This window comes from Helianthus annuus, chromosome 11 (assembly GCF_002127325.2).
Source record: "Helianthus annuus cultivar XRQ/B chromosome 11, HanXRQr2.0-SUNRISE, whole genome shotgun sequence".
Classification (NCBI taxonomy): domain Eukaryota; kingdom Viridiplantae; phylum Streptophyta; class Magnoliopsida; order Asterales; family Asteraceae; genus Helianthus; species Helianthus annuus.
In genome coordinates, this window is record NC_035443.2 from 75,408,086 (window position 1) to 75,425,681 (window position 17,596).

General features: G+C 41.3%; 1 protein-coding gene across 2 annotated transcripts; it reads right to left on the reverse strand.

Annotated features, from left to right (window-relative positions):
- Positions 1–2,300: 2,300 nt before the first annotated feature.
- On the reverse strand, positions 2,301–6,551 carry LOC110880329 (kinesin-like protein KIN-14S). Of its 2 annotated transcripts, XM_022128924.2 has the most exons (13): positions 6,381–6,550; positions 6,162–6,257; positions 5,989–6,054; positions 5,808–5,902; positions 5,602–5,701; positions 5,204–5,500; positions 4,837–5,116; positions 4,565–4,726; positions 4,267–4,482; positions 4,139–4,176; positions 3,880–4,043; positions 3,656–3,769; positions 2,301–3,215 (listed from the first exon to the last, which is right to left on the reverse strand). In XM_022128924.2, the coding sequence occupies exons 1-13, from the start codon at positions 6,385–6,387 to the stop codon at positions 2,442–2,444; spliced, it is 2,409 nt and encodes an 802-aa protein (XP_021984616.1). In that variant the 5' UTR covers positions 6,388–6,550; the 3' UTR covers positions 2,301–2,441. The 2 variants fall into 2 exon arrangements, with proteins under 2 accessions (XP_021984616.1, XP_021984617.1); XM_022128925.2 differs by lacking the exon at positions 5,989–6,054 and having other exon boundaries at positions 2,310–3,215; positions 6,381–6,551.
- Between the last annotated feature and the right edge of the window lie 11,045 nt (positions 6,552–17,596).

The following is a 17,596-nucleotide window of genomic DNA, read 5'->3' on the forward strand; positions in this document are numbered from 1 at the left end:
TAGGAAGAAAATTCCAAGGCCGTGATCCCCCATTGGTGCGGAGGACACATTGGGGGATATCTATTACAAACCTTATACTGAGGAGCAACGTGGCGAAGAAAAACATGCCCCCGTCTGAAGTTTGAAGCAAAAAGATACCTTTGTTGATTTTGGAACATGTCGGGATTGGTTCTTGGGTACTTTCCCTCCGGGAGAGGTGAATCACCAGAGGGCGCGTAACCACAAGGGTTTGTATCGTGCGTACATTGTTGGAGAGGCCAACACGGTTGCCGCCAACCATCAGATTCAAGTGAGTCCTATGAAGCAAGTGTATGTCTATAAAATACATATAACGATTTATCGTTTTCAGAATTAGACGAATGTTACAAACACTCAGAAAATCACCAAAATGATATTGAAATTTGTAAACCTTCAAATTATTTTGGGAAACATGAAAGAAGACCACCAACAGCACCAGTTTGTTACCAATGCGGTTATCGTGAGCCTGAGGAACTTTTAATAAGCTGTCACAGTTGTCAAATTCGTTGCGTGCATTCATATTGTTTGGACAGTCACACCCCAACAATTTAAAGGTCTCTCTCTAAAAGATGCAACTTTACGGCACGCTTACCCTAATCACATCTTCCGGGTCGAATATTCTAACATGAAATTTAGATTTTCCTAGATGTTTGAAGACCAACAAATGTCCAAACTTTAAGCAACAATGCTCAGTGGCGAAGCTTGACCATGAAAACCGGGGGGGGGGGGCGAAAACGTATATACCAAAAAAATTCTATAGAACCGGGGGGTCGAAAACGTATATACCCAAAAATTTATATACGAAAACTACATATATAACACTACTGAGCGAAAAGTTCGGGGGGTCGGGCGCCCTTCCCGGCCCCTCTTAAGCTACGCCCTTGATAATGCTTATGAAACTCAGGCCAACCCTTCTGCAGCCAGAGTTTACCGTCGTCAGACACCGTCCAACCGAGAGGCCAAACCTTGTCATCTGAAACAATTAACAGGACATTGTTGTTCGACAGGATTTTCTTACGATGATCTTCGGTAAACTTCTTCGGGATTTTATGTTTGTGAAAAAAAAAATTGATGGTAACGAGAGAACGGTGAAAAAAAAAAAACTCAAAATGTTGAAGAAGGTAAATATTGGAATAAATAAAACAAATAAAATTTTCTTTTAATATACAAATAAATCAATATAATTCACTGTCCTGTCAATGTTTGGCTTCGTTATCGTTTCATACCACGCTATCCGTCCCGTGTAGTTTTCCGTCCAAAGTGCTGCTTCTTCGCCCGGGTGACAGAAAGCTACCTTGGAATATTAAATCGACACATTCAATACGCATCGCATAGGCCTATATGATGCGTATTACTTTTTATAAGGGGAACATTGTCAGCCTTTGACTGACCTTGAAGTTTGAACCAACCATAATACGCATCTTATTGACCTATACGATGCGTATTAAAGGTGTCGATATAAATTTCCAAGGTGTGCCAATAATACAACCCTATATGAATCCAATGACCATGTCATCACATGTTAATTGAAGAACAAGAACATATTGACAAGAAATCAATCCCCATCAAACAAGTATCTCTCAACTCTCTCTAAATTAGCTCTCGGTTCACACACTATTACAAGAATGGATCATTACAATTAACATACAATGTGCATATAGAGAGCATAGATTAGCTTCAGTTGCAATAGATCTTTAGTTAGTCTGAAGAACAGTAACTACTGAGTTGCTTTGTATTATTAATGGTTTTCACTAACGGACCGGGGTTTGTTATTGTGGGCAGTTCGGTTTTATGTGGTTCGTTTTGGCTTGAGATATTCGGCTGGTTGATAGCAAATGTGTGGTTAGACCAGAGAACTGGTTTGGTGTTGGACCGAGAATCATAACTATAGAAGGAAAGAAACAAGTAGAGAGAGAAAGCATGTCAAGAGAGAGAGAGATAGAGGCATTTAGCGACCGAAAAAAATAAGGGTTCATTCTGAAATGTTTGAACTCTGAGCTCACCATATGTTACAAGCCCAATGGACTAGTAAAACGATTGGTGATTGGTTCGATGTCTAGTCTGGTTATGAAAACATTGATAATAATAAGTGTACATGTTATTCTATCCAAGTAATAATAGGGCCTGTAATTTTGTATGCATGTAACATGTTTGACCTTATTAGTACAACTTTTTTAAATTGTGTATTGAACAATATGATTTTTTAAATCATTTATTTTAGTCCAAACACAAACCATTCATAATTGAATTCAAACAAGACAATTAAAAAAATGCATGTAAAATGACCGAAATGACCTCCAACTAGCATTGAATTCAATTTCAATCCCTGAAGTCAATATTTAGCCAACATTGTAATAAGAAAACAAACAACGCCGAAGTTATGTATTTGTTTCTTCACTCACAAAGTAAGATTGGGGATTTAATCAAACAAACGATTTCCTAACTCCCTTTGTACCTTTGTATTTCAAAGGACTCCAAACCAACTGTTTTCTTTGTAACGCCACCACTGTTGGATGCTTCGGCTTCCATGAACCAACAACATGAGAAGGCGGGCTACCCATAAACTTGCTGCTTCTAGGTGCAGCAACAGGTGTTGCCTCAACACCCGTCGACGTTGACCCCCTTGTGGGTTCCAGAGGTGACTGCACCCTTGAGGTCCGCCACACCCTTTGTGGGTCCCACACAAACGATTGCCTTCCCACCACCCGGTCGTTCCTCATCCGGGGTGCAGCATTATGTCTCATGATCGGGGTGGTCATCATGCTCGAGCTTGAGTTTGGTTCAGACGGAAAGGTGGCGACAGAAGCCCGTCTTTTTGGCTTCAGGATTTGACTAGTCAAAGTAGGTGCAGCAGGTTTCATAGCAATGGACCCACGCCTGGCTCTTGAGAGTGGTTTCATGTTTGATGATGGCCTTGACAGATTCTCTTTGTCCTCGTTTGTCAGATTATGAGTAAAGGGTTTTGGTTTTTGTGAAGCGGCGGGGGATGGATGAGCTGGCATGAAGTTACTGATTTTTCTCAGAGGAAGTCTCATCTTTGACGATGGGCCTAATGGAGGCCTCTTTTCTGATATAGTACTCAGACCTTGTGTTAATGAAGATAGTGAAGAGTGTGAAGAAGCCGCAGCAAGAGCTCTATTCTCTTGTTTCTGTCTAGTTTTCCGCTCTTCGGCTAATTGGTTTTCAAGATCCCGAACCTATGCATACAAATCAATAACAGTAATTTATTTAGATATATCAATTTTCTGATATTGGCTCTATTTAAATCACTGTTAGTGACTCAGAATGCTAAATTCATGACCCACGACTCAAGTCATTGACCTGTTACTAGAGTCATGACTCAACATGATACTTGAAATTATATAAATAAAAAATACATATTAACTATGTAAATACAGAATATATGTATTAGTTGTTAAGTGAGTTTTAAGTTGACTCTTGGAACAAGTTCTACCATGATTTAAAAAATGCATAGAACTTCCAGTATCACTTGATGAACTTCAAAAAAAATTAGATTAATATTTTCTTTTTTTCAGGTTGGTCAAACCCATGCCCATCTTGACCAGCAGCGAAAAACTTGTTAAACAGGAGCCGATTTCATTATAATGGTAAGTAACCTGTAAGCTGAGTTTTGTACCTTTTCTTGCAGAGTTCTACATATGTGTTCTCTAGCAGAGAGACGTAGTTGCACAGATTGTAAACTATCCTGTAATTTTTTTGCTTCTTTCTCGTCATGCTTTGCTTTCTCTGCCTGTTTACCATAAAAAGAAAAACACATAACTAAATATGAAAAACCAACATTAGGTGGCAGAGTGTGAATTCTTAATCCTAATTCGATCGAGTATTTTCAAAGCAAATTACCAGCTGCTTATACTTGAAGAGCTCAGTGTTATCTGTTTGTTTGCGCGCAGGCCCATGCTCAACACCTCTCACACGACTTGCAAAGTTCAGGGAGCAAATGGTTTCTCCGAGATCTGATGAACTTGGGCTAATTTGAACAAACATGAGTGTCTTACAATCACCTCCTGCCCAATATTCAAGGTAATTATGGTAACATTAGTGTCGTTAATCTTTGTATGCACAAAAGGGATTAAACAAATAACAGTTGCGAAAACCTCACCTAAAGAGCTCTGCAGAATATGGGTAAGCTTTGAATTCCTGATTTCGTAAAAAAGCAGATGGAAATAAGATTAAAAGGAATGATGCTAACACTAGTAAGAGGATGTGTTGTAGGAAGGTGGATAATACCTGTAAGGAATGTGAGCTGTTTTCGATGCAAGAGCCGAAATTACATCTCCTAATGCAGAAAGTGACTTGTTTATGAACTGGGATTCCTTCAACCGTTCACCTTCAACCTCAATCTTTCCCACTCGTTCACTTCCCGCCAGATCTACTAGCCAAAGATGGCTTCTAGTCCTCTGTCCATTCACCGTATTGTCCCCACGAACAGTAATACGCAACAAGCTAGAAAACATGATATCCATTAAGCAATGCGATTTTTAGCACGATAAACCTTTTCAATAATATACGATTGTAACAAAAGTACCAGTGAGAACGGCTACTAAGCTCATTAGCATTGGTTGATCCAACAGAACGCGCACGACTCCCCCTCTTCAGCAGTTCCCAAACTTCATCCGTCTTGTAAACGGGCACCTCAGATAGCCCAGGTACTTCTTGGGTTCCTTCAGCTGATTGTTTTACCTCCAACCTGCATTTAAAACAAGAAGTATTAGCCAAACAAGATTTACATATGTGGGGCATTCTGTTATATGCAATTAAAGGCACAAACTAATTAAGAGTGTATGTCAACAAGCTCACTTTTTAGCAGGTTGATCAGCATCTTCAGCCAAGAGGTCTTTTATCTTCTCATTGTAAACCTCTAACATGCTTACACATAGTTGGTATCTCATAATATCACTCCTTTCATTCGATACCCTGAATAACTCCTCCAAAGTACGGTAGTTAACACCCCTGTTTTCAGCAGTTCCTTCCATCGTAAACGTTTTCCCAGTTCCAGTTTGCCCATACGCAAAGATACATACATTGAATCCATCAAGTACTGACACCACTAGAGGGGAAGTTTGTGCAAAAACAGCTTCTGCAGACACAGTAAAAACAGGTGTTCATAACATGAGAATCAAGATAAATAAATGAGAATGCAAAGATCACATTATCCTCTGATTACCTTGGTTGTCCTCAGGTCTAAATATATGATCAAACTTAAATTGCTTTTTGGACGAATCGGATCCGATTATCTTTAGTTCACTTTCCTGAGCTGAATCAAATTCAACAACAGAAGTTGACCCTTTTGCGATCTCATCATGGTTTAGTGGTCTACATCTGCAGAACACCCTAATGTTTCCTTTAAGTTCAATGACTTCATTATATAACCGTTTTCTCTCCGAGCACTCTAATTGACATCTGTTCTTCAACCTTTCACATTCTTCTTGATACTTTTTCTTCAACGCCTCATGTTCGTCACCTTATAGCACAACATAACCATGAACAAAATTAGCAGTCATAATCATGGTTACAACAGAAAGGAAACCAAAAACAAATTAAAAGTGTAATTAAAGAGATTACCAAGACTCTGAAGAGCAGTCAAAACTTCAGATCCAGGAAAAGAATCAGAAGTTATACTTTTAACTTCATCACAGAGTGCCATATGATCTTTTCTCAAATTCTGAAAAAAAAATAATAATTGCAGAAATTCATATATCAAGTATACACAAAACTAATGCAGGTAATCATTTAACTAACAAAAAGAACAAAGGATTTGTAATTTATACCATCACTTTGTTGCTCAACCGTTCGAATTTCTCAAATATCGGAAGCTTTTGCTGCTCATGTTCAGACTGCACTTCACTGTTGCATTCATCGTGTTCTGAAATCGGAAGCCGAAAACATCCAACTCATAACAATTATTTACAATACATATAACTATATACACTTAGAGTCACAGTTCCTAACCTGCATCAGAATTAGAGGATTCTTCTAGGGTTTGCTGCTCATATTCAGACTGCACTTCAACATGTTCTGAAATCGAAATCGGAATAAGGAAACATCCAATTTAACAACAATTAATTACAGAAATTACAATACAAAATATATAATAAAACACGCTTAGGGTTACAATTTCTAACCTGCATCAGAATCAGGGGATTTTTCTAGGGTTTGATCCGGATCTAGTTTCAAAAGCTTCATGTTCATAGTTAGGGTTTCCAATTCCTGAGTCTTTTCTGAAAAATTCAAGAATAACAGATCAATCGCTGATAATCAGATAACACTTTCAATCATTCCGTCAATATACCAAACAAATCGGTGAAATTGTGGAAAAAATCAAGAATTACAGTACAAATTACCTGCCATGAACGCTAGAAATCTTCGATAACGCACGTAAAAGTGAACAGATCGGTGAAATTGCGGACAAGTCGGTGGAGATCGAGAGTATTTTAGAGAGAGAAAGAGGAGAGAGTGAGAGCGTATTGGAAATTCAAACGGGCAAGAGTGTGTACGTTAAAAGGGGGATTTTGATTGATTTTGAATTTGAAGGAATCTGAGCCGTTGATTTGCGAGCCTAAATCATAACGTATATATTTTTTTTCAACTTTGTGTTACTTTCATTTTAGCCACTAAAGCTTAAGTTTTACATTTTAATCACCATATTTTTTTTTGTGAATTGTGTCTTAGACCAACCCTTTACTTTTACTATCCTTGATCACCAATTTATTTGGATTGTTTATTACTAGTAATTTTACCCGTTGCACGTTGTGGCAGCATGGAAACATATTGTAATTTGAATTTGTCGGTTGCGGTAACGTCGAAATGTACAATAACTTAAATTTATACTGTTGAATATAAATAGGTGCATGTGTCATTACTGAAAGTTGAGGGGCCAAAGCCAGTGGGAGAATTAGCAACAGACTTTGGTTTTTAGTATTAATTTTTGGACTTGCGCGTTGCAAGGGGCAACTTTCAAACCGAACAAAAAAAATAGACATAAAAACATTGATTAACGCACGCGCAACATTATTCTAGAAAAAAAATAACTAAGTCGAAACGAAACACAACCCATGTATAACAATTGGCATTGAAACAACGATAAGATAAATCAATTTTTAACACGTCCAAATAAGCAAGTCGCGCGATTAAGTAAAGACGTTTAAATGTAAAAGTAGATTTAGTTAAAGTTTAGGGGTTATTAAAGTCAGGGGATACAAAACATAAATTGGTTAAAAAAATCTAATTAACCTTGAAGGGGTGTAAGTGTCAACTTCACACTAAAAGACAAAAAAACACTATTCATAAGCACTCATAGATGTCATACAATAAAATTGAGGAAGACTTATGAAAAAGATAAATCACACAGTAGAACTGTCAGAAGAGCAATGAACATCACTACTAGTGGCATAAAGCTCTTCACGAGATTTGCTATTAGTGATTTTAATCTATGCATTCATTTTGAGGATGCAATTAGAGGAAAGTTGTTCATATCTCCTCCAAACACAGAGATCCATGATGAAATTAAGGCTGAAGCAAGAACATGTTTAATCTTTGAGAAACCTGAATTGTTTGTTATTTACAGGGATATCAATGAGCAAAGAGCAATGTTCAGACTGAGGGACATATGCAAATACTCTAACAAGACCCTCAAATACATCAAAGAATGCATGAACAAGAAACAATAACAACTGATGATCAAAGGAGGAGCAAAGTTAGACCTCATGAAGCAAATTGAAGAAATAATGGATGAATGGATTAAAGCGAGAGAAGTCTACAAAGCTTTATACAAAGAATGCAACAAGCCTATCCCACCAAAAAAGAAACTGAAGAAGGGAGATCTTTATCATTTTGCTTGAAAAACAACTTTATTTACTCTTTGATGAATGGTTGAAAATTATTCTGTTTTGATCTTAAAAGTTTTTGTTTGATTATTATGCTCTAGTTTGTATGTCATAGTAGCTATTTTTCGTACAACATGTCGCAACCCCCGTCCCCTAACAACCCGAGAACGGGCAGCCGCGGCCAGTTTGGGTGGTATCTGTATTTTATCTATTTTGGCAACGGAAATGACATCAAGACCGTAGTTAGGAAATATTTTATCAGAGTAAAATACCACACTTTCATAATATTAAACATGTGGGAATAATCCCAAGTTTTAAGTACACACATTTTCATACGGGTAAACCCTATTTTATTTAATAAAACATCTCTTTATTTTTAGGTAACTTTATGGCCACTTTTCCAAGCTTTCAGTGCTGTCCAGCTGGCTTTTATTTGGCTTTCACATTTTGTTACCTGAAACGCGTTTAAAAACATTTTGTCAGTGGGAAATACTGGTGAGTGAATCCCAGTTTAATCAAGTTTAATAAAGACCATTGTACAGTATTGAGGGCGGTCGCGCAATTACATTTGTTTTCATCTATTCAATTACCACCCACGGTACTGTCAACCCGACTTGTGGTCATGTTACTCCTCGCAAGGAAGTAACAAATTTTGTATACAAAACCCCAACATACCGACGATAATTGTAGAATACAAATACTCAATAACTGTTTAATATATTATTAATTGGGTGAGGTTTTGTAAAAACAATTTGCAAAAAAAGGAGATTACTCACATTGCTGTCTTAGGTTTTCTGTAAGGGTTTCCTGGTGATTATCTAGAATTTGCACAAATGCACACGTGTTAGTATAATAACCCTTAATATTTACATTAGTAATACCCTCCCCGAGACGGCATTCCAAAGACTACGTCGGGCAGAACCACGACAGCCGTTACGGAACCCCGGATCAATCGCTAGCGTATCTAATACGTAACCGGGGTTATGATACTTACAACGGAGCAGAACTTCGTTATTTAAGGGTATTATGCCCGGAGATTATGTCTACTATTCAGAAATTTTAAGAGAGAAAGAGATTTTGAACGACGAAAACTGAAGGCTGAGAGCCTCCATTTATAGGCGACTCTTCGCCTTCTCTCGCGGCCCGCGTAAGACGTAGCCAAGGGCTACGCGGCCCACGTAATAGGGTTGGTAGGGCCTAGCTTTGCCTGGCCAGCGCTATAGGGTCGACACGCATGGTGACACGTGGCGGCTCAGGGTGTCGTCTGATCGCCTGGCTGTCGTGCCCCGCGTAAGAGACCTTAATGGTCTACGCGGCCTGCGAGCAACACCTAAATTTGTTTTTATTTTATTTTTTAATTATATAATGTATTTTGGGCTCAGTTTTCTCATACGGGGTATATTTTAGAACATATTGGGATATTTTAAATATATTAGGGGTGTCGAAAATATTTATGGAGGGTTGTTATATCCTCCCCACCTTGTTTTAGAGCTCGTCCTCGAGATCTACTGGAACAGGTGTGGATATTTCCTTTGCATTTCTAATTCAAGCTCCCATGTATACTCTGGTCCTCTTTTGGAGTCCCATTTCACTTTGACCAAAACTAATCTCTTGTGTTTAAGGTTCTTAACTTTCCTGTCTTCAATTTGTAGGGGTCTTTCTACAAATTTTAACTGCTCATTTACCTCTATATCCTTAAGAGGTACCATCAGTGATTCATCAGCTAAGCATTTCTTGAGATTAGAGACATGAAATACATTATGTATCTCTGCCATTTCCTTTGGCAGTTGTAGCTGATAGGCTACAGGTCCTATTCTTATAATAATCTCAAAAGGTCCAACATACCTGGGGCTTAGCTTTCCTCTTTTGATGAATCTTACCACTCCTTTCCAAGGAGAGACTTTCAATAACACTTTGTCTCCTACTTGAAACTCCAACGGTTTACGTCTGTTATCAGCATAACTCTTCTGTCGGTCACGTGCTGTTTTCAGTCGTTCCTTGACATGAACGATTTTGTCGGTTGTTTCTTGCACTATTTCTGGTCCGGATAATTGCTTTTCCCCAATTTCTGCCCAACAGAGTGGGGTTCGGCACTTTCGTCCATAAAGTGTTTCAAAGGATGCAGCATTGATACTTGTGTGATAACTGTTATTATAAGAAAATTCTATTAAGGGTAAATGATCGTCCCAATTACCTCCGAAATCAATTACACAAGCTCTAAGCATGTCCTCCATTGTTTGAATTGTCCTTTCGCTTTGTCCATCTTGTCACACCCCAACCGATGGCGGAAACATCGGGGCGCGGCACTGAGCGAAACAGATTGCCCAGAAGTTTCCATAACAACTATATTTACCAAATATTTAAAGCAACACATCCCATACCATGTCATATAAGATAATACAATTATTACAGAAAAGATCTAGGCAAATTGTTCTGTTTCGACAACTCAGATTTTTGCTACAGACAATTGTTTATTGTTTCTAGACCTTCCCTTGCCTCGATTTCATCACCGTGTACCTAAGCATCCTAGCAACTTAAGCACCTGTCACATACGTTAAAGTAAAAGTCAATACACATAGTGTAAAGGTGAGCATACAAGTTTGATAATAGCATACAGAGTTCGAAAGCGTTACGCATAACCAACATGTACACAGAGTGAAATGAGGCATGTTAGTTATCGACATGAACCTATCGATACCAATGACTGCGGGTTGACTGCCCAAGGCAGTTCGCGATACATACTTACCACTGTGAGCCATGTAGGTAATTGTCCTTAGCAACCCCCGAGTGAGCGGGTGCTGAGTCCAAACTAATAGTACTACTGTTGCTAAGGCAGGTAGATAGCATTCAATGTGTAAACATAACAAACAAGCATTCATTTAGTCACCTATACATGCGATGGCGGTTAGCGTTTAAAGTATTGTATAATGTGTTCGATGTGATTTTGTATATGTAACGTATGTAACACCCAAAAGTGCGTAAAGCAAAAAGGGATCGAGTATACTCACAGCGATGGATGGATTGAAGGGAGCGCTAGAGAGTAGGGTTAGCCTGAACAGATTGATAGCATAACGATGAGCGACGCGTAAAATGGTGCAAAGTACAAGTGGGTCGGACAACAGTTCGATCGGATGGTAATCCGAGCGGACAACCAGTCATGCGAGTAGTAGTCCGTGTGGACAGTCGTCCGGTCGGATGGTTGTTCGAGTGGATTGTTTCTTCCTTTGGGAAGGATGTGTTTGTGTGTGATGGCTTGACTTTTGACGTTTTTGTTGTAGCATTTAGAAAACATAGAAGTATCTCTACCCTTCAGGTCGGTCGATCGGACGGGCGTTCGATCGGACGACAACCCGATTGGTTGAACACTTTAGTGAGAACAAGTTCACAGCAGGTTGTCACTCGAGCGGACGGTGGTTCGTTCAGGTGGTATCCTTTGTGCATTGAACATGTTGAAAATTGTTTAAGTGTGGAAGTTCAAATGTCTCATGATTCGAATGGCAGTTCGATCGGATGGTAGTCCGATCGGACAACAATTCATTCAACACTCAGACTTCAAATGTTGGCAACAATGGTTAAGTGTGGGACCTAAGATGCAAGTCGTTCGGATTGCCCAGTCGAGCGGATTGGTTGTCCGTTCGGACAGCAGTCCGATTGGACAGCGCCCCGTCCTGTTCGTCTTACACTTGGTTGTTTTGATGTTTGTCGTTTTATCGAGACGTTTTGATAACGTGCTAACCAACAGAAACCCATCCTAAGCTTTAGTGACCCGACTGAACAGGAACCACCCAAGTTCAGTTAATCCACCGGTTCAAGATGATGGTTCTTGGTTAACCCGGAATCGATAATCTCGTCGATAGAATACGGATCTTGAACCAACACAACAACAAGAATGAGTAGTAAGTCACTTGATTCAAGTGTTCGGTGCGACGAGTTTTGCTGTTTTGATTTCGATTGCGAGCATTGCGATGCGAGAGAGTTTCCTAGTCAAATTACTTTTAATCCCAACTACTATATCTTGCACTATCTCTTCTCCACCAGTTATCATATTGTTTCGATTGCGATTGAGTTCGATTGTGTTTCGATTGATTACCACACATAACATAAATTAAACATGCACAAGTAACACATAAAGCACACACACACGTATAACAATAACCAAAATGTGTAATTCTAGTTGCGAGTGCGATTGCGATAGCGATTACCAAGCAATTAAATACGCGATAAATGTCGAATACTATGCGATTATTAATAGATACTCCACATAATACAACTAAAGCGGTAATAAAATAGACTAATCTACGAGTCAAAGAAGTCAAAACAGGAATTGAGCAAGGAGAGATAGATCGCAATTAGCAATTTTTTCTTCCTTTGACTTCAATCTTGACTTTGACTTTGACTTTGACTTCGAAACACGGGGTGTTACAGCCTCCCCTAGTTGAGGGAATTTCGTCCCGAAATTAGGCCGAAGCGGTAATAAACAACTGCAGGTACTTCGCCCTCATGTCGCTTTCGAGTTCCCAAGTGAACTCTGTGCCTCGTTTGCCTTCCCATCGGACTTTCACAATAGGAATGCGCGAGCGTCTGAGCTACTTGGTTTGGCGATCCATGATTTCGACAGGCTTCTCCTCGAAGTGTAGTGTTTTGTTTATTTGGAGGTCGTCGAGAGGTACAATTAAATCATGCTCAGCCAGGCACTTTCGGAGGTTTGACACATGGAAAGTTGGGTGGACATTACTAAGTTCCTCCAGTAGTTCGAGTCTGTAGGCGACTTTTCCGATCCTTTCCAGAATCTTAAAAGGTCCAACATATCGAGGCGCTAGTTTCCCTTTCTTAACGAATCTGACCACACCCTTCCAAGGTGATACCTTTAGGAGTACGTAGTCGCCAACGTTAAATTCAAGGGGCTTGCGTCGTCTATCGGCGTAACTTTTCTGTTGACTTCGATCTTTCAACAAGTTGTCTTGAATCTGGAGGACTTTGTCAGTCGTTTCTTGCAATAGCTCAGGACCGGTTAATTGCGAGTGACCGATCTCGTACCATACAATAGGCGATCGACACTTTCTTCCGTATAAAGCCTCGAATGGTGCCATTTGAATGCTGGAATGATAATTGTTATTATACGAGAATTCGACTAACGGCAGGTATGCGTCCTAATTACCACCGAAATCTATGACACACGAAGGGAGCATGTCTTCAAGGGTATGAATCGTTCTTTCCGTCTGACCGTCGGTTTGAGGATGGAATGCGCTACTCAGGTTAAGCGTAGTACCGAGAGCTGCTTGAAACGTTTCCCACAGTCGCGAGGTAAACCGAGCATCACGGTTAGAGATGATGTCGCGAGGCGTCCCATGATTACAAATGATCTCATTGGTGTAGATTCGGGCTAATCGTTCTACCTTGTAGTCTTCCCGTATTGGCAAAAAGTGAGCTGATTTGGTTAAAGGATCAACAACAACCCAGATGCTGTCATGACCTGATGACGTGTGCGGAAGCTTTGTTATGAAGTCCATAGCTATACTCTCCCACTTCCACATAGGGATTGGCGGTTGTTCGAGTAAGCCAGAGGGTCTTTGGTGTTCAACCTTGACCTTTGCACAAGTCTGGTACTTCCCAACGTAGAGAGCAATATCCCTTTTCATGCCCGGCCACCAGTACTTGTAGCGAAGGTCCTGGTACATTTTATCGGCACCGGGATGAATAGGATACCGGATTTGTAGGCTTCGTCCATCAAAATCTTTCGCAAATTGGTCCGTTTAGGGATCCAAATTCGATCCAGCTAATGGAATATCCCATTTGACTTATTCACAAGATGGGCTCCATCGTGGTAGATTCGTTCCTACTTCAGGGTGCGTTCATTAAAACAGGCATGCTGGGCTTCGCGAATGAGGGTTTCGAGATCGTATTGGGCTTGGACATTACGAATGCTGAGCAGATAACTCCGTCTGCTGAGAGCGTCGACAATGACATTTGCTTTGCCTGGGTGATAACGAATCTCACAGTCGTAATCGTTGAGAAGTTCTACCCATCAGCGTTGACGCATATTAAGTTCTTTCTGATCAAAGATATGTTGTAGGCTCCTATGATCGGTGAAGATCGTACACTTGGTACCGTACAGGTAGTGTCGCCAAATCTTTAACGCAAAAACAACCGTGCCTAGCTCGAGATCATGGGTCGTATAGTTCTTCTCGTGGATTTTGAGCTGACGAGATGCGTAAGCTATAACCTTGTCCCGCTGCATAAGAACACAACCAAGACCAAGGTTGGAAGCATCACAATAGACAATGAAGTCGTCATTTCCGTCGGGCAATGTGAGAACAGGAGCATTGCAAAGCATGTGCTTGAGGGTTTGGAAGGCAGACTCTTGTTCGGTTCCCCAAACAAAACGTTTGTCTTTATGCGTAAGAGCGGTAAGCGGAACAGCGATTTTTGAGAATCCTTGGATAAATCGTCGATAATAGCCCGCTAATCCGAGAATAGAACGGACTTTAGACGGGTTCTTTGGCGTAATCCAACTCTTAACTGCTTCAATCTTCGCGAGATCGACATGAATACCTTGACTATTGACTATGTGACCCAGAAACTGAACCTCCTCTAGCCAGAATTCACACTTGGAGAACTTGGCATAGAGTTGATTCCCCTGGAGTAGCTCGAGAACCAAGCGTAGATGTTGCGCGTGTTTGGCTTTCGATTTGGAATAGATCAAGACATCGTCGATGAACACGATGACGAATCAGTCGAGATATGGTTTACACACTCGATTCATCAGATCCATGAAAACCGCGGGTGCGTTGGTTAAACCGAAAGGCATAACAACGAATTCATAATGGCCATAACGAGTGCGAAATGCGGTTTTGGGTATATCCTCCTATTGAATGCGTAGCTGGTGATAGCTTCAGCGTAGATCGATCTTCGAGAAACACGTAGCACCTTGTAGCTGATCAAACAAATCATCAATGCGAGGCAGGGGATAGCGGTTCTTGATGGTTAACTTATTCAATTCCCGATAGTCGATGCATATCCGAAATGACCCATCCTTCTTTTTGACGAAAAGGACTGGTGCGCCCCATGGAGAGGTGCTCGGGCAAATAAAGCCTTTCTCAAGTAATTCCTGAAGCTGACTCGAGAGTTCACGCATTTCGGACGGTGCGAGTCGGTAAGGAGCTTTGGCAACAGTGTTGGCTCCAGGAATGAGGTCGATACGAAAGTCGATATCACGACTTGGCGGGAGTCCAGGAAGATCATCAGGGAACACTTGAGGAAATTCGTGGACCACAGGAACGTCTTTTACTTCGGTCCTTCCTTTCTTTTCCTTCTCCGCTACTACAATGTTAGCCAAGAAAGCTCTGTGTTCCTTGCGGAGATACTTGCTGGCTTGGACACATGCCATGAGTTTGAGACCTTTCGAAGCAGTTTCACCATAGACACACAATAAATCACCATTCGCGAGCAAGAATCGAATCATCTTATCGAAGCATACAACTTCAGTATGGTTTTCGCGAAGAAAGTCCATGCTTATTATGATGTTAAAACTTCCGCGTTGCATCAGAATAAGGTCGATTGGGAAGATGTGATTGTTGAGCTCAAGAGTACAATCACGAAGACCAGAATTAACGGCGACAGTTCTTCCAGTGGCGACTTCTACATCGAACGTCGAGGGGAGATAGGAGCGCTTACGACTAAGAAGCTTCTCGAATTCAAACGACACAAAGCAGTTATCGGCTCCAGTATCAAACAAACATGAAGCATAAATTCCATTCCCAAGGAACGTACCATTGACCACATTGTTGTCAGCCTGGGCTTGGCGCACATTGATATTGAAAGTTCTGGCGTGTGCGGCTTGTTGCTGTTGCTGCGGCTGTTGCTGCTGGTGAGGCTGCTGCTGCTGGGGCTCTTGTTTCACAACCCTGTTCGGGCACATGTTCGCAAAGTGGTTGGGATCACCACATGCGAAGCAGACTCGGGCGTTGACCGCGGGTGCCTGAGCCGCGTGTTGGCCTTGTGAGGCTGGGAGCAGAGCTTGATGAGCAGTGGCTTGAGCTGGCGCTTGACGAGGACCAGTACAGCAGTTAGCAGTGAAGTAGCCGTACATATTGCAGTGAGCGCAGAAACAGCAGGCAAGACCCACCGGGTGATGATAAGTGCATGTTGGGCAAGCTGGGTGAGGGCCTGTGTATGCGCGCTTTGCAGGCGGTGCATAAGTAACTGGTGTTGGACGGTGGTGAGACTGCTGCTGAGCCGGTACGGCTTGAAGTGGAGCAGCAGTGGTGGTGGCAGCACAGTTCTTGTTGCTGGAGCTGCTATTGTTGTTCTTCTTCCTGCGACGTGAGGACTTTGACGGTTGAGCGGCGGCGGTTTCAGAGGTTGGTGCGACGGTGACTTGGTGCAAGATCTTCGAAGTTTTATCCCAAAAACCAGCTTTTACCCGCTTGTCATTGATTTCTGAGGTAGGCAAGTAAGTTTCTTCGATCGTTGCTGTCTTTGCGGCATTCACAAAATCTGCAACACAGTCGGTAGAGCTCAGATGTACTTCTTGATTGCCATATTGGGCGTCTTCACTTGATCGGGACAGATGATGCTGAGCTGCTTAAAGCGAGTAGTCAGGGCAACGTTGTCTCCATCCTTCTGCTTAATGTTCCATAATTCGTCCTCCAGCTTTTGGTGTTCATGGGGAGGGCAGAATTCATCCATCATGATGGCCTTCAACTCCTCCCATGTCAGCTCATAGGCTGCATCATTTCCGCATTTGTTTCGTTCGGCCGTCCACCAGTCTAATGTGCGGGACTGGAAGACGCCGGTAGCGTTTAGAGTGCGGAGATTTTCCGGACATCCACTTTGGCGCAGAGTGACTTCAACGGAATTGAACCATTGAAACATAGCTGTTGGGCCATCTTCTCCAGTGAATTCCTTTGGACCGCAAGCCTTGAACTGCTTGAAGCTGAAAGCAGTCTTGGTAGCAACTTTAGGAGCTTCGGTTCTAGACACCTCAGACGATTTGCTAACATTCTCGTAAATTTCACTCACGATCTGAGCCACAACCTTGGCCACTTGTTTAGCGAGGATGGCAGCAAGGCGTTTGTCCCTCTGTTCTTGGCGAGTGAGTCGTGGGTGACGAGGTCCAGATGATGGTCCAGTTGACATTGTCTACAACAGATATTGTCATAGGTCTCAGACACGTCATAAATCGAATCTCACCTCACACGTCTAATACTTACTAAAGCTCAGGAACATAATGAAACATGTATCACATAAACACATAGGCACATAAGAATAGATTCACGTAGAGACACATAAGCACATAAACACATAAGCACATAGGGCACAGAAGCACATACGCATGTAATCACAGAGGCAGTCAGAATACAGAAACCTATCATTCAAAGTTCGCGAGTGTTCGAATATAGCGGTCGTGATTAACTTATCGAGTAGTATAATATAAGCGAATAATATAGCGGGTAGTATAGCATGAGCGTATAACATAGCATAAGGTCGTCCATAATTTAGCGATTTGTCAGCGTTTAGAGATAGAAGTGCAGTGCGAGTCGTGCGTGTCGATTGAAGTAAAAGCAGAAATCGAATAATTCTCCAAAATTTAAACACATAAACAGATAAATACACACAAACACATAAAATCGACGAATCATCAGAGTCAGCAGTTGCGGGCTCAGAATCGAAACACATAAAAATCGAGGAATAGATTGTCTGCGGCTATTAGACATTGACTATCCAAAGTGATT

Coding starts and splice junctions, on each gene's coding strand:
- LOC110880329 (XM_022128924.2), bottom strand. Junction 5,501..5,601: donor GACTGCTCTTCAGAGTCTTG/GTAATCTCTTTA, acceptor TTGTGCTATAAG/GTGACGAACATGAGGCGTTG. Junction 4,177..4,266: donor ACAGCTCACATTCCTTACAG/GTATTATCCACC, acceptor TTACGAAATCAG/GAATTCAAAGCTTACCCATA.